The sequence below is a fragment of the Pongo pygmaeus genome, chromosome 18, assembly GCF_028885625.2.
Source record: "Pongo pygmaeus isolate AG05252 chromosome 18, NHGRI_mPonPyg2-v2.0_pri, whole genome shotgun sequence".
Lineage (NCBI taxonomy): Eukaryota > Metazoa > Chordata > Mammalia > Primates > Hominidae > Pongo > Pongo pygmaeus.
This window is the reverse complement of record NC_072391.2, coordinates 2,160,094-2,183,928: the sequence shown is the minus strand read 5'-3', so window position 1 is coordinate 2,183,928 and position 23,835 is coordinate 2,160,094. Positions and strand designations below refer to the sequence as shown.

At 61.7% G+C, this 23,835-nt stretch overlaps 3 protein-coding genes across 31 annotated transcripts in view; 1 reads left to right on the top strand and 2 right to left on the bottom strand.

Annotated features, from left to right (window-relative positions):
- The window catches only part of TSC2 (TSC complex subunit 2), a 41,821-nt gene extending 38,997 nt beyond the window's left edge, over positions 1-2,824 (bottom strand). For 18 of the 19 annotated variants that reach the window (XM_054454771.2, XM_054454773.2, XM_054454778.2 and 15 more), the window contains exons 1-3: positions 2,683-2,824; positions 2,008-2,174; positions 112-198 (exon numbers count right to left, since the gene is read on the bottom strand). In XM_054454771.2, the coding sequence (XP_054310746.2) occupies positions 112-198; positions 2,008-2,145 (225 nt within the window). In that variant the 5' untranslated portion in view covers positions 2,146-2,174; positions 2,683-2,824. Of the gene's footprint in view, positions 1-111; positions 199-1,734; positions 1,897-2,007; positions 2,175-2,682 lie in introns of those variants that run through there. The other variant, XM_054454777.2, reaches the window with a different exon arrangement.
- A 23-nt stretch (positions 2,825-2,847) lies between these two features.
- NTHL1 (nth like DNA glycosylase 1) lies at positions 2,848-11,005 on the top strand. Of its 9 annotated transcripts, none has more exons than XM_054454787.2 (6): positions 2,848-3,038; positions 4,377-4,615; positions 5,950-6,120; positions 7,064-7,223; positions 10,586-10,691; positions 10,779-11,005. In XM_054454787.2, the coding sequence occupies exons 1-6, from the start codon at positions 2,900-2,902 to the stop codon at positions 10,900-10,902; spliced, it is 939 nt and encodes a 312-aa protein (XP_054310762.2). In that variant the 5' UTR covers positions 2,848-2,899; the 3' UTR covers positions 10,903-11,005. The 9 variants fall into 9 exon arrangements, with proteins under 9 accessions (XP_054310762.2, XP_054310761.2, XP_063510971.1 ...); XM_054454786.2 differs by having other exon boundaries at positions 2,878-3,038; positions 10,752-11,005; XM_063654901.1 differs by having other exon boundaries at positions 2,878-3,038; positions 5,947-6,120.
- Positions 11,006-11,797: 792 nt separating this feature from the next.
- On the bottom strand, positions 11,798-23,773 carry NHERF2 (NHERF family PDZ scaffold protein 2). 3 transcript variants are annotated; one of them, XM_054454792.2, is made up of 7 exons: positions 23,406-23,773; positions 20,843-21,043; positions 14,394-14,573; positions 14,016-14,169; positions 13,899-13,942; positions 13,297-13,359; positions 11,798-13,068 (listed from the first exon to the last, which is right to left on the bottom strand). In XM_054454792.2, exons 1-7 carry the CDS (start codon positions 23,616-23,618, stop codon positions 12,910-12,912), a joined length of 1,014 nt encoding a protein of 337 aa, XP_054310767.2. In that variant the 5' UTR covers positions 23,619-23,773; the 3' UTR covers positions 11,798-12,909. The 3 variants fall into 3 exon arrangements, with proteins under 3 accessions (XP_054310767.2, XP_054310765.2, XP_063511259.1); XM_054454790.2 differs by lacking the exons at positions 20,843-21,043; positions 23,406-23,773 and adding an exon at positions 17,165-18,481; XM_063655189.1 differs by lacking the exons at positions 11,798-13,068; positions 13,297-13,359 and adding an exon at positions 13,366-13,522 and having other exon boundaries at positions 23,406-23,753.
- Positions 23,774-23,835: the final 62 nt, after the last annotated feature.

Sequence of the window (23,835 nt, the reverse complement as noted above, 5' to 3'; positions counted from 1 at the left end):
TGCAAATCAGATCATCAGCAGTCAGCTGTCAACCATGCTCCTAAAAAAGGCAAACTCAGGCTCTGAATAGTTTACGTGCCTCTCTCTAGTAGCTCAACTGGGTAAACCTACCTCTTCAAATTTCTTGGTTTTTGCAACTTCACAAATCTGCCCTATCATCCGGATGCGATTGTTGAGGCCACATTCCATGCTCAGTTCCTGGAGAGAGATTAAAGAAGTAAAAGGGGCCAGCGCTCAGGCCACGGTCTCCTTAACTGCAAGTCACAAACCACCTAAAGACTCCCACTGCATTTTCCAGACTAGAGACTTAAAACAGATCTTTCTGAAATCAAGATTCACGTGACCGGCCGCGGTGGCTCAGGCCTGTAATCCCTGCACTTTGGGAGGCCAAGGCAGGTGGATCACCAGAGGTCAGGAGTTTGAGACCAGCCTGCCCAACATGATGAAACCCCGTCTCTACTAAAAATACAAAAAATTTGCTGGGCGTGGTGGTGGGCGCCTGTAATCCCAGCTACTCGGGAGGGTGAGGCAAGAGAATCCCTTAAACCCAGGAGGCGGAGGTTGCAATGAGCCGAGATCGCGCCCCTGCACTCCAGCCTGGGTGACAAGAGCGAAACTCGGTCTCAAAAAAAAAAAAAAAAAGATTAACTGAGGGGCTTTACTGCTCTTTCCCGAGGAGTTGAGAATGTGCAATTTTTTTTCACAACTGCAAATGTTGTATTGAGATAAAACATAACATGAAATATAATTTCAAACTGCACAAATTTTTTTTGAGATGGAGTTTTGCTCTTCTTCCCCAGGCTGGAGTGCAATGGCGCGATCATGGCTCACTGAAACCTCCGCCTCCCGGGTTCAAGCAATTCTCGTCTCAGCCTCCCGAGTAGCTGGAATTACAGGCACCCACCACTATGCCCGGCTAATTTTTGGTATTTTTAGTAGAGACGCGGTTTTGCCATGTTGGCCAGGCTGGTCTCAAACTCCTGACCTCAGGTGATCCGCCCGCCTCGGCCTCCCAAAGTGCTGGGATGACAGGCGTGAGCCACCGCACCCGGCCCGGATGGACTATATTTTATTCATCAGTTGATGAACGTTTTAGTTGTTTCTAAGTAGAAAACTTTACAAGTGCAAAAATTCAGCATTTACTCATGGGCAAAACACAATGCCAGGCATGTGTGACAAAGACACAAACACACATAAAAGATAAGCACCTAGCCCACGTGCAATGGCTCATGCCTGTAATCCCAGCACTTTGGGAGGCCAAGGCAGGCAGATCACCTGAGGTCAGCAGTTCGAGACCAGCCTGGCCAAGATAGTGGAACTCCGTCTCTACTAAAAATACAAAAATTAAATGGGTGTGGTGGCATGTGTCTGTAGTCCCAGCTACTCAGGAGGCTGAGGTAGGAGAACCACTTGAAACGGGGAGGCAGAGGTAGCAGCGAGCAGAGATTGTGCCACTACACTCCAGCCTGGGCAACAGTGCAAGACTCGTCTCAAAAAAAAAAAAAAATTAGCCAAGCTTGGTGGCAGGTGCCTGTAGTCCCAACTACTCAGGAGGCTGCATTAGGAGAACTGCTTGAACCCCGGAGGAGGAGGCTGCAGTGAGCAGAGATCATGCCACTGCACTCCAGCCTAGGCAACAGAGCAAGACTGAGTCTCAATAAAAAAAATAAAATAAAGAACCTACTTCTCCCAGGAACTCATATGTTATCATGTAACACCTGACCATATCCTTACCTGTGGAGATGATGATACTCAGGCCTCATCTATAAAATGGGCTTTCTTTCATCAACATCTGAATAGTAACTCAAGTGTGCCCGAACCAGGTCACCAAGATCCTGACTTTCGAAGTCTCCTGAGGAAGGACATGTCGGCCTCCAAGTACTGGAGACAGCATTCCTGTGCAGAAAGTCGCCAGCAACCCATCTCCCACAGAACCTGGTGCAAGACCAAACCCAGCCTTCTCTACACTTCCCTCTAGCCTAGTAAAGACACAGGTAGCTCACTCACTCTCAGTATTTCCGCGGTGATGATAAACTCCGTCTGTTTACCCTCTGCAGACCTGGGATTTGGCCTCGGTGTTCCCAGTCCCAACAGAATCTTAAACTTCTCCTTCAAGCCTGAATCTTTGCTTGTTGGTTTGGCCATGGTGGACCAGGACGCACCAGAAAACCCCTCTGTGCAAACGAAACAGGAATGGGGACATCTGAGCAACACCTCTGCCCACCTTCCCCACTGCAGACCTCCAGCCGTCAGGACCCTGGGTCTCTGGTGGGCATAACCTTTCCTCCCACAGTCCCTGGGAGAACTCAACTACAGCCCAGCTGACCAGGTCGCAAATAGGCACCTAGGAAAGCCCGGGAGACACCAGGCCTGGTCTAGGGAGCTCTCTGCTCAGACGCTGCCGCCCGCCCCGCCCGATTCAGTGCACGGGTTAGGACTGCCACCGCGAAGTCCTGGGAGCCCCGACGTTTGCCGTCTCTCCTCTCCCCATGTGGAGCAGGAGCTGTCACGGAGCCGCCTGCAGCAGAGACCCATTCGCACCCGCCATGACTTAAAACTAAGGGATGCTCGGAGCTCCGGAGTCGGGTTACAGTGGGCGCGGGTGAGGGCCCGGAACCCGGACACTGCGGGGTCCGCCTCTCTAGGCCGCTGCCCCACTGCCCCGTGGGGACCGCCACTCACCCCGCGCCGCGCCACCGGGCGCCGGGCCGCCCCGACGCGAAGAAAGGCGCACCCCCCTGGCCCCAGGACGCCGCCGGAAGCGCGACCCGCGCTTCCGGCAGCGGCATTGCGCGGAGGGCCGCCGTGGGGCTTGCTGGGAGTTGTAGTTCTGGGCCGCCCTCTGGCTGAAAGGCCGGCGATCCTTGCATCACGTGACGGGGCCGCATGGGCCGCCGGGATGTGTAGTCCGCAGGAGTCCGGCATGACCTCCTTGAGCGCGAGGATGCTGACCCGGAGCCGGAGCCTGGGGCCCAGGGCTGGGCCGCGGGGATGTGGGGAGGAGCCCGCGCCTCTCCGGAGGAGAGAGGCTGCAGCAGGTAGCGCCGCGCCGTGGCTGGAGCGTGGGAGGAGGCAGGATAGAGGCTGCAGGCTGGAGTCCCGGGCCTACTCCTACGGCTCCCAGCTGCGCGGGCAGGGGCTGCAGACCCGGCAGCCGCGAACGGTTCCCACGTGCGGCCCAGCGTTCCCACCTTGCGCCTTTTTCCCAAAGATTGCGGTCCGCAGGGGCTGGGTTTCGGGCGCTCCGCTCGGCTGCCCCCTTTCGCCCCAAGCAAGAAAACGCTTCCTTTCCCACCACTGTCCGGGACTCTCCACTCCAGGCTCTGTGGGTCCCATCCCCGCACTCCTGCAGTGAACTTGCTTCCCTCAGAGAGGCTGGGTGCCAAGGACACACCCAGCCAGAAGCCTGCTCCCCCAGCTCGGGGAAGGGTGCCTCTGAGGGAAAACAGGAAAGGGCATGGCACTCATTATATTTATCCTGCAGCCGTTGAGGACCTGCTGGGGGCCCAAGCACTGCAGTGAGCAGTGAGGGACACGGACAGGGCCCCTGCGCTAGTCCCGCTGGGACTTCTGCAGAAGTGGCCAGAGCGGGATTCCCATAGGCACCCAGGGACCCCAGGGGTAGTCCAGACTATGGCAAGAGGAACTGGTGCGGCTGGGAGCAGGCAGGGGGTGATGCCAGCCAGGGGGGCAGGAGCTTTGATGCCAGGATAGAGTTTGGAGTCTATTAGGACAGCAAACGGAAGTCAATTAGGAGGTTTTGTTTGTTTTGAGGTAGAGTCTTGCTCTGTCACCCAGGCTGTAGTGCAGTGGCGTGATCTCAGCTCACTGCAACCTCCGCCTCCCAGGTTCAAGCAGTTCTCCTGCCTCAGCCTCCCAAGTAGCTGAGACTATAGGCCCCTGCCACCACACCTGGCTAACTTTTGTATTTTTCGTAGAGATGGGGTTTCGCCATATTGGCCGGGCTGGTCTTGAACTCCTGACCTCAAGTGATCCACCCACCTCGGCCTCCCAAAGTGCTGGGATTACAGGCTTGATCCACCGCACCCGGCCGGCCAGGAATTTTTAAAAGGGAGTGACACAACCTGATGTGGGTGTTAGCAGATTGTCTCTGGTGCAGTATAGAGAATGTACTGGGGGCACCTTGGTACAGGCTGTTGCTAGAGTCCTCATGAGCTAACATGGACCTTGTCAGGGTCCCTGGCATAAGGAGGGCCCACATACCCCAGACTGCAGAGGGCAGAGCACCCCAAATGTATTAGATGATGGAGAGTTGTGGCATGAACGACTGAGGGGTAAGCTAGCAGGCGGGATGGCACCCCTACCCTATCTTCACCTGTGGCCCCACCAGAGGGACTGCGTGGTGTTTTTTGCAGAAGCGAGGAAAAGCCACAGCCCCGTGAAGCGTCCGCGGAAAGCACAGAGACTGCGTGTAGCCTATGAGGGCTCGGACAGTGAGAAAGGTGGGGGGGCTGAGCCCCTCAAGGTGCCAGTCTGGGAGCCCCAGGGCTGGCAGCAACAGCTGGTCAACATCCGTGCCATGAGGAACAAAAAGGACGCACCTGTGGACCATCTGGGGACTGAGCACTGCTATGACTCCAGTGCCCCCCCAAAGGTAGGCAGGGGCCCCATCTGCCCAGATGACCCCCCCTCTTAGCAAGGTACTTGTTTTCTTTCTATCCGGTGGCTCTTGGCTGGCACCCTCCCCTGCAGACAGCACCTTGGGAGGATGGACACCCGGTGCCCCAGAGCATCACCTGCGTCACTGTAGCCACTCAGCAGGTCAAGACACCAGTGGTTTAGGGCCTCGTGCTCAAACTTCTGCCCAGTGCAGGCGTGACCTGGGCTTTGTGTGGTATCAGGAAGGAAGAGTTCCTTTTGCTTCACAGTCCCAGGGCCTGGAACCCTTAGACCAAGCTGAGTTCTAATCCCTATTCTGCTACCAGCTGGCTTGGATACAGGCCTCTCTGAGCCTCAGTTTGCTTGTCTGTAAAATGGGTAGTATGGGTCAGGCATGGTGCTTCAGGCCTGTAATCCCAGCACTTCGGGAGGCCAAGGCAGGTGGATCACCTGAGGTCAGGAGTTCGAGACCAGCCTGGCCAATGTGGCGAAACCCCGTCTCTACTAAAAATACAAAAATTAGCCGGGTGTGGCGGCAGGCACCTGTAATCCCAGCTACTTAGGAGGCTGAGGCAGGAGAATCGCTTGAACCCGGGGGGGCAGAAGTTGCAGTGAGCCGAGATCACGCCACTTTACTCCAGCCTGGGTGAAAGAGAGAGACTCCGTCTCAAAAAAAAAAAAATTTTTTTTAAAGGGTAGTGTGATCATTCACGAAGCAATCATAATAGTAGTGGCCAATGGCTGTTCAGTAGTGATGGGCCAGATACGATTGTTTTGGGTTTTTTTTTTTTGGAGACCAAGGTTTGCTCTTGTTGCCCAGGCTGCCGTGCAATGGTGAAATCTCGGCTCACTGCAAACTTCGCCTCCGAGGTTCAAATTATTCTCCTGCCTCGGCCTTCCGAGTAGCTGGGATTACAGGCATGCACCACCACACCCAGCTAATTTTTGTATTTTTAGTGGAGACGGGGTTTCACCATGTTGATCAGGCTGGTCTCAAACTCCTGACTTCAGGTGATCCGCCTGCCTTGGCCTCCGGAAGTGCTGGGATGACAGGCGCGAGCCACCGTGCCCGGCCACATACGATTCTAAGCACTGAAATAATTCATTTAAGCTTCACATTACTCCAGTGAGTCGGGTACTATTATCGTCCCGGTGTTGTAGATGACTAAACACACCCAAACCAGACCTCCCCACCCCACCGGGGGAGGTAGATGGCTCAAATGTGGCCCAGAGTAACAAACGAGGGTGTGTCGAGGGCGGGGTCGGAGCCTGGCCCAGGGAATCACCCAGGACCCACCGCCACCCTGGTCCCTGTCACTGCACAAGCAGGTACGCAGGTACCAGGTGCTGCTGTCACTGATGCTCTCCAGCCAAACCAAAGACCAGGTGACGGCGGGTGCCATGCAGCGACTGCGGGCGCGGGGCCTGACGGTGGACAGCATCCTGCAGACAGATGATGCCACGCTGGGCAAGCTTATCTACCCCGTTGGTTTCTGGAGGGTGAGCCCTGCTTGTGGCAACCGGGGCCGGGTGGCAGTGGCCTGAGAGAGACTTCAGAAGGCTGAGGGGTGGCAGTGGCCTGAGAGAGACCTCGGAAGGCTGAGGGGGGTGGCGACGGTGCAGGAGGTGAGGGTCAAGCATCTCAGGCTCGGGGGTCCCCCTGAAGCCTCCATCCCAGGCCGTGGGGCCCTGGGGCCTGACGCCGAGTCCCAGCAGCTCCTTGGCCTTCCTGTTCGCATCCTCCCTTCCTTCCTCTGCCTCCCCGCCTCGCCGCCTGCCCACCCTTCCTCACCACCAAGGCTGCCTGCCCGCCCGCCTTTCCCTTTGTTTACTGCTAGCCTCTCCCGGTGTGTCACCCCCTCCTGTCCAGAGCCCCTCACCCTCCGGGAGCCCTGGGGAGGCTGTTCCCCAACCCCGCCGAGCACTGGATGGTGGTGGGCGGATCTGTTGAAAGCAGCTTGGTGGGTGGGGCCGCTTCCCCTTTGCACCCGCGTGGGCCGCAGTTTCTCAGATGAGTTTTAAATAGCCCTCTCCACTCAGGCACAGGATGGGAACCACCCGGCAGGCCTGGCAGCTGGTGGGAAAGCCCCAGCTCCAGCCCTCCTTCCTGAAGGCGCAGGTGCAGCCAAGCCCCACTCCTGGGAGCGGCTGGCCTGCTTGGCCTGGCCTGGGTGCTGGCAGGGAATGACAGGCAGGGGAACCCAAGCCAGACCCCTACACACGCGTCATTGGCCCACATGGGTGGGAGGAGGGGGTCAGGCCTACCTTGGGCCTCCCTGCTGCCCTCCGCTTGTTCCTGCCTCCTGGGGGGCGGGGGCTGAGCTTGCACATGTCCTCAGCAGGTGCAGGTAGCTCGGGCTACCTGTGGGTCTCCTGGGGGCTGCGTCCTCCCAGGTTGGGCTGTGCCCCTGCCTCCAAGGCTGAACCCACCCCTGTCTTTCAGAGCAAGGTGAAATACATCAAGCAGACCAGCGCCATCCTGCAGCAGCGCTACGGTGGGGACATCCCAGCCTCCGTGGCCGAGCTGGTGGCGCTGCCGGGTGTTGGGCCCAAGATGGCACACCTGGCTATGGCTGTGGCCTGGGGCACTGTGTCGGGCATTGGTGAGTGGCGCACACGTGCAGGAGGGCGGGGCTGGCTCCAGCTCACTGGCTGCTCTTGGGATTCCCCACATCCTTGTGACCTGTGGCTCCACTTCCAGCATCCTGATCCTCCACCCAGCCCATAGAGTCAGAAAGGTGCTCCCAGGGCTGAGCCACGCCAGCCCCACTCGCAGACAGGTGCTGGGGCAGGAGCTCACATGGGCTGAGCACCTGCTCTGTGCGGGGCTCTGAGAGAGGCCCCAGAGCTGGACTCCATCTGCGTTGTATTCGGGACAAACGTGGAGCGAGGAATTCCCCACTCGTGGGGTGGCAACACTGATGGTTGTGCAGGGTGCTGCTGGGGCCTGGCCTGGGCCCAGGGCCTCTGGGAAGGCCCCCAAGGTCATCCTTCAGCTGAGAGCTGCAGGGCAAGGTGGGGTGAGCCAGGCCAAGAGGAGGAAGTGTGTTCCCAGCAGAAGGAACAGCATCTGCAAAACCATGACGCGAGAGAGAGGACCAGGAACAGGAAGTTCTGGAATGAGATGAGGGCAGAGTGGGGAGATAACGGCTGAGGAGGAAGGAGGAAGAGTATCCCCTCAGCAGGTGGGGTGGGGAGGGAGGTGCTGGGGGGAGAAAGGGGGAGGGTGGGGAGGGAGGCTCTGGGGGGGACAGGAGGGGAACGGTGGGGAGGGAGGCGCTGGGGGAATGGCGGGGAGGGAGGCACTGGGGGGATGGGGGGAGGGTGGGGAGGGAGGCTCTGGGGAGAGAAGGGGGGGATGGTTGAGAGGGAGAAGAGGGGAGGGTGGGGAGGGAGGCGCTGGGGGGAGGGCCCTCCTTGAATCCTTTTACCAGGTCCTGGTGTGTCTTCCTAGCACCGGAGACTTCTTGGCAGTTGGGTGAAGACAGACCCCTGGGTTTGGGGTGGGGCTGCCTCCTCCTCGGCTTTGTCCAGAGGATTTGGGGCTCCTAAGGCCACACGCAGCCGGGCCCAGCCAGTCCAGAAACCGGGGCTTGGCCCTGCCCTCTGTGTGCCCCCATCCCAGGCCCCTTTGGGACTCCTGCAGGGGGCCTGTGCTGGTGGGGGGGCCTTCCAGCACCTTCTGGTGGACAAGAGGGCCACCAGGGGCTGAGGGCCTCTGTTCTGAGCAGGTGGCCACCTGGTGAGGCTGAACAGCCGCAGCAGCCCCAAAGAGCCAGAGCCAGAGCCAGAGCCAGGCCAGGTGCGCCAGGGCAGGGCCTCCTCCCCACTGAGACTCCCAGCGTCACCACCTGCCAGCCTCTCAGTGGACACTTGAGCTTATCTGGGCGGCTGTCCTCAGCTGCCCGTGTCCCTGGAGTGCTGCATCGTGGTTGGGCAGGGCTGTGGGGGAAGGTCCCTGCCTGCAGCCATGCAGGGAATGGGCTTTGGGAGCAGCGGACACAAGAGACAGGCATGCGGGAATACCTCCCTCTCCAGGTGTCTGTGGGCCTCACCACCTGCAAGGAGACCCCAGGGCTGCCTCCTAGGGGTTCCCCGAAAGAGAAACACTCTCAATTAAAACGTCAGAGCTGGCTGGGTACAAGGGCTCAAGCCTGTAATCCCAGCACTTTGGAAGGCCGAGGTGGGTGGATCACCTGAGGTCAGGAGTTCGAGATCAGCCTGGCCAACATGGTGAAACCTCACTACTAAAAATACAAAAATTAGCCGGGTGTGGCCAGGCACGGTGGCTCACGCCTATAATCCCAGCACTTTGGGAGGCCGAGGCAGGCGGATCACAAGTTCAGGAGATCAAGACCATCCTGGCTAACATGGTGAAACCCCGTCTCTACTAAAAAACACAAAAAATTAGCCGGGCGTTGTATCGGGCGCCTGTAGTCCCAGCTACTCAGGAGGCTGAGGCAGGAGAATAGTGTGAACCTGGGAGACAGGGCTTGCAGTGAGCCGAGATCACGCCAGTGTACTCCAGCCTGGGCAACAGAGCATGACTCCATCTCACAAAAAAAAAAAAAAAAAAAAAAAAAAAATTAGCTGGGTGTGGTGGCAGGAGCCTGTAATTCCAGCTCCTCGGGAGGCTGAGGCAGGAGAATCGCTTGAAACCCAGAAGCGAAAGTTGCAGTGAGTTGAGATCGCACCATTGTCTGTATCCAGCCTGGGTGACAGAGCAAGATTCCGTTTAAAAAAAAAAAAAAATGCCACAGCTATAGATTGCTGGCTCCGGTCCCAGCTCTGCACCTCCTGGCTGGGTGACTCTGGGCCAGGCCCTTGGCTTCTCTAAACTCTGGCCACAAAGTGGGTGAGGCAGTCCTCCTCATTCACTGTCCAGGTGGGCAGGAGGCTCACACAGCATGACGTGGCCTGACTCAGCCTTGAAGCATGGCCACTTCCGTGTTACAGAGGAGGAAACTGAGGCTCAGAGCCCCAGGGATGTGACCCCTCAGGTTTTGTGGTCTCTCCACACCCTCGGACACCTTTTTCCAGGCAGCAGCGAAGGAGCTGGTGCAGGGCTCGGCTTATCTCTTTGGGAAACACTGGAAGAGGAGGCAGGGCTGGGGCTGCAGCTGGCCGGGGCCACCGGGTGGGAGAAGGGAACCCCGATGAGCAGGCGCCTGGAGTGGTCAGCTGAGGGGAGCAGGAGCCAGAACCCAGGTGGACAGCAGCTGTGGCTGGCCAGGCCATGCTCCCGCTCTGTCCCTGACGGCTGCAGTGGCAGGTGCTGGGTCTACAGGCAGTGACCTCATGCCAGCCTGCCGGGCAGAGCTGTTGCCACCCAGCCTGGTGCCCAGAGCCAGTGCTTATGCCGAGAGGAGCCTCAGGCCACAGGAGACAGACAGAGGGAAGCCTGGATGGACCCTTCCCGGGACGGGGCCACATTCCTGGGGAGGCTGAAGGCTGAGAGGTGCTTCGGAATCGGGATCCTGCCAGGCCTAGGTTTCGGCATCCGTAGGACCTCGTGAGGACTCACTGAGCTGGCCAATCTCTCTGGCAGGGTTTGGCCCCCAGCAAGTGCTTGTCCAAGCAATCCAAGCGAGCTGTCGCTGTTATTGTGGGGAATAGAGCTCCAAGCAGAGCCGAGTCATCACCCCCACGCCCTGCCCAGAGCAGAGACCCCACCACCCACACACCCATCTGGCAGTGTTGGCAGGAGTGGGCGGCCCAGAACAAAGCCCCCCCAGGCTGGCTCAGGTGATGGGAGGGAGGCCTGCACCCCAACAGACGGTTCAGCCCCTACCCCAGCACCTCAGGGGCAGCCAAGATGGTCACATGTAGTCTTGCAGCCAGGGCTTTGCGGTTCCAGTGTCTAACTGGAGGGCCACGGGGTGGTGGCAGACTCGCCTCTGGGCGGGGAGGGGCACGGGCTGGGCTGGTGGAGGGTGCCCGTTCACCCCGCTTGGCCTCCCAGCAGCAGTGGACACACACGTGCACAGAATCGCCAACCGGCTGAGGTGGACCAAGAAAGCGACCAAATCCCCAGAGGAGACCCGTGCCGCCCTGGAGGAGTGGCTGCCCAGGTATGAGCATGTGGGGGGCTTCCTAGGGGAGAAGAGCTCACGCCGCCCTCCCTCCGTCAGCACTGAGAGACCTCCCCACCCCCACAGGGAGCTGTGGCACGAGATCAATGGACTCTTGGTGGGCTTCGGCCAGCAGACCTGTCTGCCTGTGCGCCCTCGCTGCCAGGCCTGCCTCAACCAAGCCCTCTGCCCAGCCGCCCAGGGTCTCTGATGGCCGCGTGGCTCCGCCGAGGTGCCGCTGTGGCCAGCGTCTGTGAAGTGCCTTTACGTTTCAGGAAGCTACGCCTGTTAAATAAAGCTTTGGTGTGTTTGCAGATGGGACCTGGCTGATGTCTGTCCCTGAGGGGGCAGAGAGCCTGGGAATCGCATACAAGGGTGTGTGCGTACACACCCGTGCTCGCGTGTCTGGAGCAGGGCTGCCTGGGAGGCTGGCTGGGGACGTGACAATCTTTGCTGTGTACTCAGGGAGGGGGAGGGGGTGTGCATGAACGTGGGAGGGAGGAAGTGGGGAAAGCCAGCTGCAGCCAGCTGTTGGAAGTCCGCTGGGGAAGCAAGCAGCCCCCGGGCAGCTGGCTGAGGACCCTGGCCCCTCATGCTATCCATCACCAGCCCCCCAGCTTCCCAGCCCGGACACCGCCAGCTCCTCAACTTTCATGCCCTCAAAGCCCAGCCTCTGCCAGGGTCCCACCCCTGTTTACAGAGCTACCCGGCCTTGAAAGGGACACTGGGGACCCAGGCAGGGCGCCACAGGGTACAAAGCTTGACCTGTGACTGCTACGGGTCGCAGGGTGAATTGGGCAAAGGGTGGCCCGTGTGGGTGTTGCGTGGAGCCAGATGGCTTCACAGGGAAGGTGAAGGTGGGAGACTGAGTCTGCCAAATAGAGAGATGGGCATGGGCCCAGGATGTGCCACAGGGCAGGGGGTCCCATGGGGGCCGGTGGGGGAGATGGAGCAGGGCTGGGAGCAGATGGATGCAGGGCACGGGCTTAGGAACGAGACCGTTTCCAGCTGCTGAGACTCGGGGAGGGGGCTCCCTGGAACAGCCTCATCCCTCCACTCCTCTCACCCCTCGGGGAGGAGGCTCAGAAAAGACAGAGGCGTGTGGGTCCCAGGCAGGGCCTGTTTATTCTGAGAGCGCGCATGCGCTATGGCTTATGAGGCAACAGTGGTGCCGGTCGATCGGTGGTCGGTTCAGGGGTGCAGGGCTCGATCGGTGGTCGGTTCAGGGGTGCGGGACTCGATCGGTGGTCGGTTCAGGGGTGCGGGGCCCGGGAGGGAAGTGCAGTCAACAGGGTGTCCACGGGGGAGCCTGCCAGGCAGGGCTGAGCCAGAGGCCAGGAGTCCTTCCCGGGTGCCGCTCTCACACACCTACGTTCTCCAGGCCTGGGAGGTGCCGTGCAGAATGAGGGGCCTGTCCAGAGGCCGCCCTCCTTGGGGACGTGGGGCCTCCATCCTCGGGCCTCTAGGAGAGCCCAGGTCCTGCGCTTCAGACCCCCAGCAGGGCACAGACGCACAGGGTAGCTGGGTGGGGAACAGGGTGTAGCGTAGGGACCCCCACACCAGGGCAGGTGGGGAGGGGCAGCTCCTACGGCCACATCAGGCCTCCCTGGCCTTACCCAAGGTCCCCACGAACAGGCTGGGGGCCCCAGCTCGGCCACTGGGAAGTCCCAGGGACTCCCACTCAGGACGGCTGCTGCTGAGGGGAGGGGGTGGGGAGGAAATGGTTTGCAGAGAAAGGTTTGTTTTATTACAATTATTTAGAGCGCGTCCCAAGGGGGAGGGGAAGTTGGCGGCGGGGGGGGGAGGGGGGGCTCTGGTATTAAGTGGAAACATGTGTGGAGCTGGAGATCTTTTTGGAAAAAAAGCAAAAACACAAATTCCTTTCAGTCACCAGGCCCCGGCAGAGCAGCAAAGGCCTTCACCCTGCGGCCGCCGCGCTCTCTCTCTCTCTCTCTCTGTCTCTCTCTCTCTCTCTCTGTGTCTCTGTCTCTGCCTTTCTCTCTCACATCTCTGGGTCTCTCTCCCCCCATCTTGCTGCTGCAGGCCCCCAGTACCTGGCGGGCAGGGACAGGATGGGGGCTCACGGGGGCTGGGGCTGATTTCTGGGCAATGGCAGGACCACCCTCCAGTCCACTGAGGCTGGGGCAGCTCGGGGCAGGCTGAGGCCCAAGGTCTGTGCGGGAGGGGTCCCAGGGCCCCGAGACAGGCAGGAAGGGGCTCAGAAGTTGCTGAAGATTTCGCGCTTCCTGTTCCAGTCCATCTGTGGCGCGCGCTTGTTGACTCGCGTGGCTCGAGCCTTCTCTTTGGCCTCGGCCGCCGTGGGGCTCAGGTGGAGGCCGCTCTCCTGGAAGGGATCTCGCTTCCAGGCACTGCCATCCTGGGGTGAGCACGGTGGGTGAGGTGTCTGCAGTGAGCCCTAGTCCCACACCCCAGACGGTGGCCCCTCCCAGGGAGCAACCAACAGAGGCTGCCTGCTGAGGCTGGGGCTCACGAGGGCTTCCTAAGCAGAGACCCCACTGCCCGGGCTGACATCTCCACAGACGCCCACCCCAAGGCCCCTGGCAGCCCTACGTGTGAGCTCAGGAGTGGAGGAGGACATCCATACCTCAGTGTCCTTGTCGGAACCAGGCAGGTCACTTCGGGACGAGCACGCAGAGCCACCAATGAGCTGGGAAACCAAGGGCAGGTTGTGGCTTCACAGACAGACACGACACCTGCACGCGCACACACGTGCACAGAGGCACACGCCCCACCAGTGTGTGCTCCTCCACTCAGCAGGGGGCCTCAGGCCTCTGGTGGACTCCAGATGTGGCGGGGCAGGCACCGGGCACCTGGCAGTGACAGGCAAGTGGCCTGGCCGGCTCATGGTGCAGAGGGGGTTCGGGTGCAGGAATGGCCGGCGTGAGCAACGCCTGGGGTGAGGCCACCGCCAGCTCCCTGAGGAGGCAGAGACTGGAGGGCAACTCCTTACCAGGTGGTGCCCAGGAGAGGACGGAAGGCAGTGGCCCCGACCCCAGGCACCCCATGTGGCTTGTGTGTGGCACTGACCCAGGACGAGACCCACAGGGGCATTAAAGGGAAGTGACAGGGCCAGAATCGGATGTCACTAGCACACCTCGAGGATGGATCTCCAGGGAGAAGGGGGCCTCCGTCGGGCCTCAGTACCCCCAGAGGCACCCTGTGTCTCATGGGCACCCACCCTCTCACCTGGGCAGGGCTGGTTCCATTGGTGACGGGTGACGGCAGAGGACCTGTGGGGACAGCGTGTCAGTGGCTGCTCAGCCACCACACCGCACCCACCCTGTGCCCTGGGCCGTGGCCCACCTTCCACGTGCTCCTCGGTGGGTGTGACCCGAAGCCGCTTGAAGTGCTCATCTGTCTTGGGGTCCACCACCAGCAGCCGGGCCTCATCCTCCTGTGCCTTGATGCTGGCCACCACATCAGCGTGGCGCAGTCCCTCCACATTCTGCCCGTTCACCTGCCACCACCAGCACTTATCAGCCCCACCGTGGGCCCAAACAGCCCCCGACGCCGCATGGCCAGGTGTGGCATCAAATATTCATCACAGCCACCGCCCACCGAGGCAGCAGGAGGCGCACCAGCTCAGGTTCCCAGCGTCTCCCTCCTCCCTGCAAGGACCCAAGGCCCCAGCGTGGACAGGCGCGGGGCACCCAGCACCCTGCAGCCCTGGTGGGCCGGTACCTCAATGAGCCGGTCCTGGGCGCGGAGGCCAGAGCGGGCGGCAGGTGAGCCCGGGTCCACGGAGCGGATGTACTGGCCAGGCCGGGACTTGTCGCTATGCAGGTTGAACCCATAGCCCTGAGGTCCCTTTCGCAGGTGGCAGAGCCGAGGGCGCAGCTCCCTCAGGGGCCCACTGACATCCTGCAGGCCCGATGGACAGGGTCAGTCTCTGGCTCCAGCCTCCCGCCTCCAGAGTCCACTCCCCGGTGGCGCCACCACTGCCCAAACTCGGTACCATGCCCCCCACAGGCAGGCCTAGGTCTCAGTGGCAAACACTCCAGGCACCCAGGCTGCCTGGGACAGAGCTTTAGCTGTGGGAACTTGGGCAAAGCCTGTTTTCAAACCCAGAAGCCTCCCCGACGGGCCCAGCCGCCTTCCTGGGTTGCTGGGAGAATTCCTTTGGCTCCAGGCCAGCGTGGCACACAGGCAGGGTGGGAGAAAGCACCAGGTGGGATGAACTGTCACTGTCGGCCTCCTGGGGCGGTTGTCCCTGAGGGCTCTGCCTGTGCGTCCCCCTGCCCCGGGCTCTCCTCCAGAGCGTGGGGCAGGCGCTCCTAGGCCAGCAGTTTTGTTTTCTCTCCAGAGGCCTCCGTGAGGCTGGCTGCGGTGGCGGCTCTGTTTGCTTTCACATTCCGGGAAAATGAGCCGCCCCACCCCCGTGGGCCCAGCAAGCAGGGGCTGGGGCAGGAGCTTAGCGTGGACGGGGCACAGAGGACCTCCTGGTGCCCGGAAGGACCCCCTGTACCATCCCAGGCCCTGCCCCATGTTACCTCCGGCATCCTGCAGTAGGGCTCTGGGCCAGGGGACCATGCAGGCAGGGCCAGGCCCAATGACCACCTCCCAGCCAGGGGGTGGGCCAGGGTGCGGAGGCGGTGGCCAGCGGCTGCCCGTGCTCAGTTAAACATGGCGGTGGCCGGAGCAGGCGGGAGGCAGCTCAGGTTTCCAGGGAGCGCCAGGCTTGAGGGCGTGTGCAGGGGAGAGTGTGCAGGCGGGCTGGGGGCTGCCAGGGCCCTTCCCTCACCTCCTACCTCCCTGTGTGTCCCTGAGGGACCACAGGCCAGGCCAGGGCTGGGGCGGCATGGCAAGAGGGGCGCTCAGACCTCAGGAGGGCAGGTCTCCAGGCCTCAGACACCCCAAACCCCTCCAGCCACCCACCTTCAAGCTCACTCCAAACCCCAATGGACAGGAAACGGCCACATCAGTGAGGGGGGGGCCGCCCCGCCAAGGGAGCACGGGGGTCCTTCTCCACACAGCTAGTGCTCTGTCCCCTGGGCTCAGGACCTGCCCTTGGTCTGGAACACCCTTCTCCTGTCCAGCCTGCCAGATGCCTCATCTGGAGCCTCCTGCTCACCCTCTGAACCCTCTCTGCGTGGCCACCACTCAGCCCCTGTCACACCAGAAACTCCAGGGACAAGGCTGTGGCTCCCTGGCCTCACAGGAGCTCAGCTGGGCCACATGGGCTGAATTGGAGGGTGCAAGACCCCCAAAATCTCCAGGGCCCCACCACATAGACCCACTCCTCCCCCAGACACACCTGGTGGCACAGGCATGGGGCTTCGAGGCTGACCCTAACACCTGACACTGAAGTGCCCCTCAGGGATGCAGTCGGAGCACAGCCCCCAGGCTGGCCTGGGACGGAGGGAAGGTGTGGGGACAGGAGCCCAGTTCAGGAGGGGAGGTGGAGCACAGCCCCCAGGCTGGCCTGGGACAGAGGGAAGGCGTGGGGACAGGAGCTCAGTTCGGGAGGGGAGGTGGAGCACAGCCCCCAGGCTGGCCTGGGACGGAGGGAAGGTGTGGGGACAGGAGCTCAGTTCGGGAGGGGAGGTGGAGCACAGCCCCCAGGCTGGCCTGGGACGGAGAGAAGGCGTGGGGACAGAAGCCCAGTTCAGTGGGGGAGATGGGAGCGTGACATGGGCCCAGGCGGCAAAGACACATCACACAGCCACCGACACAAGACGTCCAAATACACCTGCAAACATACACAGCCGCCCACACATGCGGCCAGCCCCACAGTGCTGGCCCGGCAGCCCTTCCCACGCCTGCACAGCAGCCTGCAGGGCAGGGTTTCTCAGGGCACCAGACAGGAAGCAGGATCTGGTGGGTGTCTGGGGCCCTGAGGCCAGGCCAAGGACCCCTCAGTGTTCTCAGGGTCATTCTGGCCACCCCTCTGCCTCTGTCCAGAAGCAGCCTTCTTTCACTCTACAAGGCAAGAAGTTCTGCCTATCATCAAGCCTAAACCCCTTCATTGTCAGCAGGGTCCCGGTGGCGCCAGGCACGGCACTAAACCCTCAGGTGGAGGGGCTGCAATGGAGGGGCCAGGGTGGGCTGCTGGCAGCACGTGGGCTCATGGGGAAGGGGGGCCCAGAGAGCCGAGGAGCTCGGGCGGGGTTCATAGCTCACATACCTCCTCCCTGCCCTGGCACTTCCTGCCGCCTCCCACCAGGCCCTCTGGCTCCCACGGGCTCCAGGCTCCCTCCCCGCCGGCGGCCAGCACAGAGCTGGACCATCCCTGGTCCCCCAGCCATGCCTGTGTCCGGACAAAAAGGCTGGCATGGGGGTACCCTGGGCACCCCCCCAGATGGTGACGCACCAGCCCTGGCAGAGAAAGGCCTTCATTGTTGCTCAGGGACCAGCCTGCTTACATCAAGGTCCCGGAGTCCCCTCCTTCCACCCCGGGAGGCTGAGCGGCTGCTGGTTCCTCCTAGCCCTCCTTTCCTCCCACCCCACCTGACCTGTACCAGCCTCTGGGGCGGGCTCCGTGGAGGGGCTCCTGGAGCCCGGGCAGGTGGCGTGGCACTCCCGGAGCGCGCCATGACAGCGGCACAGCAGCAGCGAGTGGCAGGCGTCCGGCCGGGGTGGCCTGAACTCTCTGGCCGACCCAGGCTGCCACCCCACTTATCTACCTTCCTCTGCGTCTCTGGCTCCCCGGGGATGGGTGGGGACGTGGGGGCTGAGTCACTCTGGGGAGCAGGGTGATGACTGAGCCCACTCCCCTGCGAAGGCTCCAGCCCGGCGCCCCCCACCCAGCTAGGTTTCCGTCCCAAGAAAGGAAGGAAGGAAGCTGCTGGAAGGCCCTGCCCTGCCCCAGGACCCAGGGCTGAGGGGACAGGGAGGAGTCCCGGCCCCAGAACACAGGACAGTCCTGCTGAGGCTCCAGAGGAGCAAGAGCCGGGAAGCCCGGAAGCCCCCGCAGGCACTGCGCCCCAACCACACAGCCACCTCCCGCAGAACTGTCACCTTTCACCTGCTCTTAGCCCCCAAGGCCCTCCAGACGGGGGTGGAGACATGGGCTAGGTGGCTCAGGGTCTGCCACCACCTCTAGGGCCTGGCACCGCTGGCCACCCCATCTCTGTTTGGGGGCTGTCCTTTGTCATCACTACTAGGATCAGCTGCACTGCAGCTGCGGCCACCCCCAGCCTGGTGTGGCCCAGGGCTGAGTCATCACTAACTAGGGCTTCACGGCCCCCAAAAGGAGGGGCCAACCACATCAGTGTCCTCCTCTGCCCACCTCCCCTATCCCCAGCCAGGACAGAGGACACCAAGAACCACCCTTAGTTCCCAGGGGGCACCCAAAGTTGGGCCCTCTCCATCCTTCACCAAAGACAACCTACACACATCCCTCCCAGGGCTCTGCCTCTCTGCCACCAGCGCCCCCACTGGAGCCATCCCCTCAAGGTAAGCTTTGCCCTCCTGGGCTCCCTGACCATCTGAGGCATGCCCTGAACCCAGGCTGAGAAGGGCAGGATCTGAGCCTGCTCTGTGGAGGTCAGGTGAGTCCCAACTCTTCCTGCCCATGCTGGGAGCTCAGGTGAAGAAACCTCAGGTCTTGAGCCAGGCGCAGGGGCTCACGCCTGTAATCCCAGCACTTTGGGAGGCTGAGGCAGGCGGATCACTTGAGCCCAAGAGTTCAAGACCAGCCTGGCCAACATGGCAAAACCCTGTCTCTACTAAAAACACAAAAATTAGCCAGGTGTGGTGGTACACGCCTGTAATCCCAGCTACTCAGGAGGCTGAGGCATAAGAATTGCTTGAACCCAGGAGGAGATTTCAGTGAGCCGAGATTGCACCACAGCACTCCAGCCTGGGCGACAGAGTGAAACTCCGTCTCAAAAAAAAAAAAAAAGAAAGAAATGAAACCTCAGATCTCGGGGGCCGGGTACAGTGGCTCACACCTGTAATCCTGGAACTTTGGGAGGCCGAGGAGGGCAGATCACCTGAGATCAGGAGTTCGAGACCAGCTTGAGCAACATGGTGAAACCCCGTCTCTACTAAAAAACACAAAAATTAGTCAGATGTGGTGGTGCGCGCCTGTAATCCCAGCTACTGGGGAGGGTGAGGCAGGAGAAGCGCTTGAACCCAGACGGCGGAGGTTGTAGTGAGCCAAGAAAGAAAAAGAAAAAGAAACCTCAGGTCTCGATGCCAGAAGAGAGAAGGGGAGACCCTGTTCCTTGGGTGCCCCCTGACCTCCTGGAGCCCCTGTCCCCAGCCAGACTCATGCACAAACGGACCTGCCACTCAGGCCACCCTTTGTTCCTCTAAAAATACACCCAGAGGAAGCCCCTCCTAGGGCTTCCTGCAGCCCCCAGAGCCTGAAATAGCAGTGGGGGAAGGTCCCACCCAAGGCAAGGTGCCTCGGCCACCGCACCCTCCAGATAAAGTCCGAGGGCCGGATTTTTCCACAGGAAGGTGAACCATGCATTTGTGTCCAAATCAATGGACAAACGCCTGATGCAGAGGGGGAGCTTCCTCCTGGGGGTGGGAAGGTGCCTGGGAAAGAGGGAGGCCCCAACCCTCAGCCTGGAGACAGGGGCCTGGGACCAGCCAGCCCCCCTGCAAGGCCAGCCCCCCCACCAGCCCTGGGCTGGGCACCTTGGCCCTGAGCACCACCGTGGCCTGCCCTCAAGCCCCAGGAACAAAATGGGTCCCACAGGTCCCATGGGCAGGCCTGTGCCCAGGCTGGGCTCCCCACAGGGAATGCTGTCTCTCTGCTAAGCCGTTCCCCCCGGACTCAGCTCCCAGGGGCAGCCACCTTCAGCAGTGATGTCTGGGAAAGGGAGAAAGTGGAAGTGTAGATCCCCTGCACCCTCAGAAACTCCAGATCCCACACTCCGTGAATGGGTAGATCCCCTGCACCCTCAGAAACTCCAGATCCCACACCCCTGCCCCAGGTGCGGTTCTCACAGTGGGGTCTGGCCAACCCCTGGACTTATATCCCCTGAAGGGATTTCTTTCTTTTCTTTTCTTTTCCTTTTTTTTTTTTTTTTTTTTTTTGAGACAGTCTCACTCTGTCGCCTAGGCTGGAGTGCTATGGCAGGATCTCGGCTCACTGAAACCTCCGCCTGCCGGGTTCAAGCGACTCTCCTGCCTCAGCCTCCCAAGTAGCTGGGATTACAGGCATGCACCACCACGCCCAACCGATTTTTGTATTTTTAGTAGAGACGGGGGTTTCACCACATTAGTCAAGCTGGTCTCAAAATTCCTGGCCTTAGGTGATCCGCCCACCTCGGCTTCCCGAAGTGTTGGGATTACAGGCGTGAGCCACCACACCCGGCCAGGGATCTCTTTGAAAATGAAAAAAAAAAAGGAGAGAGAGCGTGGAGATAATGCCATCAGGGCCTCCAGGAAGACAGGACAGCTTCAGGCTGTTCCTCCTGGCCCCCAAGGCCTGCCAGGCCGCCCCTCCCAGTCGGCCACCTAGCAGGAGGTGGAGCAGGCCGCCCCTGTACTTTTCTGGGTCTCCTGGCTGAGAGCAAGGGCAGAGAAAGGAGGAACTGCTACCCAGCAGGAGTCCAGGAGGAACAGCAGACAGGGTCCCAGGGCCCTCCCTTGTATCTAGGGGGAAGAGTGGGCTCACCCTGGAGCCTCCTGGACCCCCAACTCCACTCCCATGCTCCCAGCTCCACCCACGCCAGGCCTGGCAGAGTGGCCTCCTAGGCTTCCCCAACCACGGCGCTGCCTGCGGAGGCCGGCCGTCTCCCAGGCCTTCCCAGCACGCAGGCGCCTTGGACAGAGACAAGGACAGAGCCACGGATGACACCCAGCACAGGCACAGAGCTGGGCACACACAGACCTGGAATGCCTCTTCCCAGGGTTCCTCAGCCATGAGGCTGGGGGCTGCGGAGGCGGCAGCTTGTCAGAGTGACCCTTCGATAGGGCAAGTGGCTCTGGAGCATCCTGGTGAAGAGGAACAGGCCAGGCTGCCCTGACCCTACCCAGTTTAAAACACAGGCTGAGGGTAGAAAGAGTGGCCCCCAATGGCCAACAGGATGGTCCCTGGGGCAGAAAAGGAGCCCCAAAAGGCAGAAGAGACCAAGACTTCTGGAGGTGACCAGAGGCAAAGATCGTCGTCAAAAGTTGAGAGAGCCTCTGGGAGAGGCTAGGGTGGTCCCTGTGGGCCGAGCCCGCCATACCTTCTTGCCAGCATCGGAGCTGCGGCCGCCCGTGTGTGCCCAGTCCGGCTTCGGCTCCCAGGGGTAGTGGGCGGGTGGGAGCCCTCGCTGGGCCATCTCCTCCGTGCAGGTCAGCTGCCGCCGGCGGAGCTCTTCATCTGTCTCCTGGTCCACCACCAGCAGCCGGGTCTGCCCCTCCACAGCCTTGATCCTTTGCACCACCTGGGGCAAATGGGCGGCAGGAGCGGGTCAGTGGCCCGCATTCCAGGCAGCACATGGGCACTGGCACCACTCTGGGCTGGCCCGGGTGTGCAGGCAGGCGGCTGGTCTGCATGGGCGGGTGGCTGCACCAAGAGGCCTGCCGGCCCCGCCCCCCACCCCCGGACTCCAGCGGCTCCCTCCCTCTGCACCCGGGCTCCGGACACTGAGGCCCAGGCTGTGAGGGCTTCAGGGTCCTCCCAGAGCCTTGCCCTTAGCCCAGGGTCTTCTCCAGGCGGGGCTGGGAAGGGGCTGCAGGGTAGGGCCACTGGGTAAGTCCTGTCTGGAAGTGACAAAAATGGTGCACAGTGGACCTTCAGGTTTTCAGTCTGCCTGTCCCTGTGCGTGCATGCATCCATCTGTTTCAAAGTCAGTGTCTCCGTCCAGGTTTGAAGGAGAGGGGTGTCTCCCTGGGCCCCAGTTTGAGTGTGTCTGTGCCCATTCCTGTCATTCTCTCCTGTGCAGCGCGGAGTCTAAATCCCTGACCCTAGGTCTTGTATCTACCTCCAGGCCATGGCCATGGGCCCATTCCCACTGGACCTGCAGAGAGGGGAAGGGCTGGGCTCCTGGCTCGGGCACCCACACACAGCCAGGGAAGCAGGATTCAGGTGCAGCCGGCGAGGGGGAGGGGCAGGTGCACCTGTGGACAGCTGTGGCATGGTGGCCGTCGGCGTGTGCGTGCGGGTGCCTGTGAAGTGTCTGGACCAAGCGGGGGGCCAGCACACACCCGCAGAGAGAAAGCAGTGCCCACTGGGAAGCAGGCAGGAAGAGGGGCAGCCCTACTCCCACCTGCGACCTGGGGGAGGGTGGACAGGGCTCCCCACCAGCTGCCGGGCTCAGCAGGGGTGGTGAACAGATAGGAGGGACTGAGCCAGGCCCATCTTCCTCCAGCCCTCCTCTCTCCCCATGACCCAGAGTGAGACAAGAGGAACCCAGTGTCCAGCTGCTTCTTGACTATGTGTCCCAGACAAGTCACCCTCAATCTCTGGCATCAGTGTCCTCAACTGTCAAATGGGGCAGTAACTGCCCCTCGCCCTCCTGGGGCAGTGGGGAGAGTCCACCATGGTCTGTGTGTCCAGTCCTCAGAGACCAGCACCACAGGGCCTTGGAAAAGCAGGTGTTCCCAGGGCGAGGCTGGCAGTGACTATCCAACAGCAGCCTGGACCCGGCCCTGCCAGCCCTACCCTCAATCCCTCAGGTCCAGGCCCCTGGCCTGATCCCCACCTTCTTCAGCAAACAACCTTACCCAGCGGACACTCTGGGTGGAAGGCATGGGGCCGGCCCACAGAGGGACAGACAAGGTACCAGGTAAACAGGAGACCAGCTCCAGGCCCAGCTGAACCAACCTGCTAATCTCTAAGTTCCAGGACCAGCCATGTAGACAGGTTATGGATTCATCGGTGCTGTGAGGGACAGGGGACCTGGAGGACAAGGGGTGTGTGGACGCTGGACCCCAACCAGGGTCTGAAGGGAGTCCCTGGCCTGTGGGAGACAGACACACCTCAGGGGTCAGAACCCACAGAGAAAAAGCTCTGTTCTCCTTAGCCAGGAGGCAGGAGGCTCCGGCCAGTAACCCCAGCCGGGCTAGGCAGCCTCTGAGGAGGGGCAGTGCCTTTGTAGCTAAGGAATGTGGTTGCCACCAATGGCCAACTCAGCCTGGTCCCAGACACACCAGCTGGGACACACTAGAGTACAGACACACAGACTCACCGGCCTGCAGACACACAGTGATGAGTACACTAGCCAGGCGTGCACACACACAGAGCCCAGCTCTCACACGCCCAGGAGTCCAGACCTGTACACACACGCACACGTGCAGACCTGTATACTCACACACACACTACAGCACACACACAGGTGCAGACACACTGATGCCCTTACTGCGACCTCTCCTGGGTACACACAGGCAGGCGCGTGCACACATGGCTGACCCCAAAGGGACCTGCACACACACGCCCAGCTGTGTTCACACGCACACGTGTACACGCACACCCAGGCAAAAGCACCCAGGTCTTCACCTTTCCGGAGGGGCTCCAGGCTGCCCAACACCCTCTTTCACGGCACACTGAGGCCAAAACGCGACCAAAGAGCGAGGCCAGCGGCCAGGAGCCGCAGTGCGGGCCCCTCCCTGCCAGGATGCCCCCCCAGCCCCGTGCAGGACTGAGCTTCCTGCGCCGGGACTCCGAAGGCGCCGGGCCGCTGCCTCCCGACAACGTCCGCGTCCTCCCCGCGGGAGCCCCCTCAGGCCCCCGTGCGACCCCTGCTCGCCCCAGGCGGACGCGCTCGGGGAGGGGGCGGCGGGCCGGGGGCGAGCGCTGGCCCCCACCTGGTGGTGCGTCTCGCCCTCCACGTTGACGCCGTTGACCTCGACCAGGCGGTCCCCAGCGCGCAGCGCGGCGGCCTCGGCGGGGGAACCGGGTTCCACGCGCCGGATGAACTGCCCGCGGCGGCCCTTCTCGCCGTGCAGGTGGAAGCCGTAGCCCTGCTCTCCGCGCACCAGGCGGCACAGGCGCGGCCGCAGCGGCTCCGGCGTGGCCATGGCGCCCGCTGCCCACCGGCCGCCCGCGGGCAGGGGCGCGGGGGAGCTCTGGGGCGGCGGCGGCGCTGGGCACCCGGCGGTGGCTTCGGCGGCGGCTCCGGCGGCGGCTCCTGTTCGGCTCCCGTCGCTTCGGGATCCGGCTCGGGCTCGGGCTCGGGCTGCGGCACCGCCCCCGCGCCCGCCCCTTCCCCGCCCCCGCCGCCCGGCCGCCCCCGCC

Excerpts from the sequence above, each read along its gene's own strand:
- NTHL1 (XM_063654899.1), top strand. The coding sequence starts at position 2,900 with ATGTGTAGTCCGCAGGAGTCCGGCATGACCTCCTTGAGCGCGAGGATG. Across the intron at positions 4,616-5,946 it reads ACTCCAGTGCCCCCCCAAAG|CAGGTACGCAGGTACCAGGT; the intron begins GTAGGCAGGGGC and ends TCACTGCACAAG. Across the intron at positions 7,224-10,585 it reads GGGCACTGTGTCGGGCATTG|CAGTGGACACACACGTGCAC; the intron begins GTGAGTGGCGCA and ends GCCTCCCAGCAG.
- NHERF2 (XM_054454792.2), bottom strand. The coding sequence starts at position 23,618 with ATGGCCACGCCGGAGCCGCTGCGGCCGCGCCTGTGCCGCCTGGTGCGC. Across the intron at positions 21,044-23,405 it reads AGGGCGAGACGCACCACCAG|GTGGTGCAAAGGATCAAGGC; the intron begins GTGGGGGCCAGC and ends CATTTGCCCCAG. Across the intron at positions 13,943-14,015 it reads CACCGAGGAGCACGTGGAAG|GTCCTCTGCCGTCACCCGTC; the intron begins GTGGGCCACGGC and ends CTGTCCCCACAG.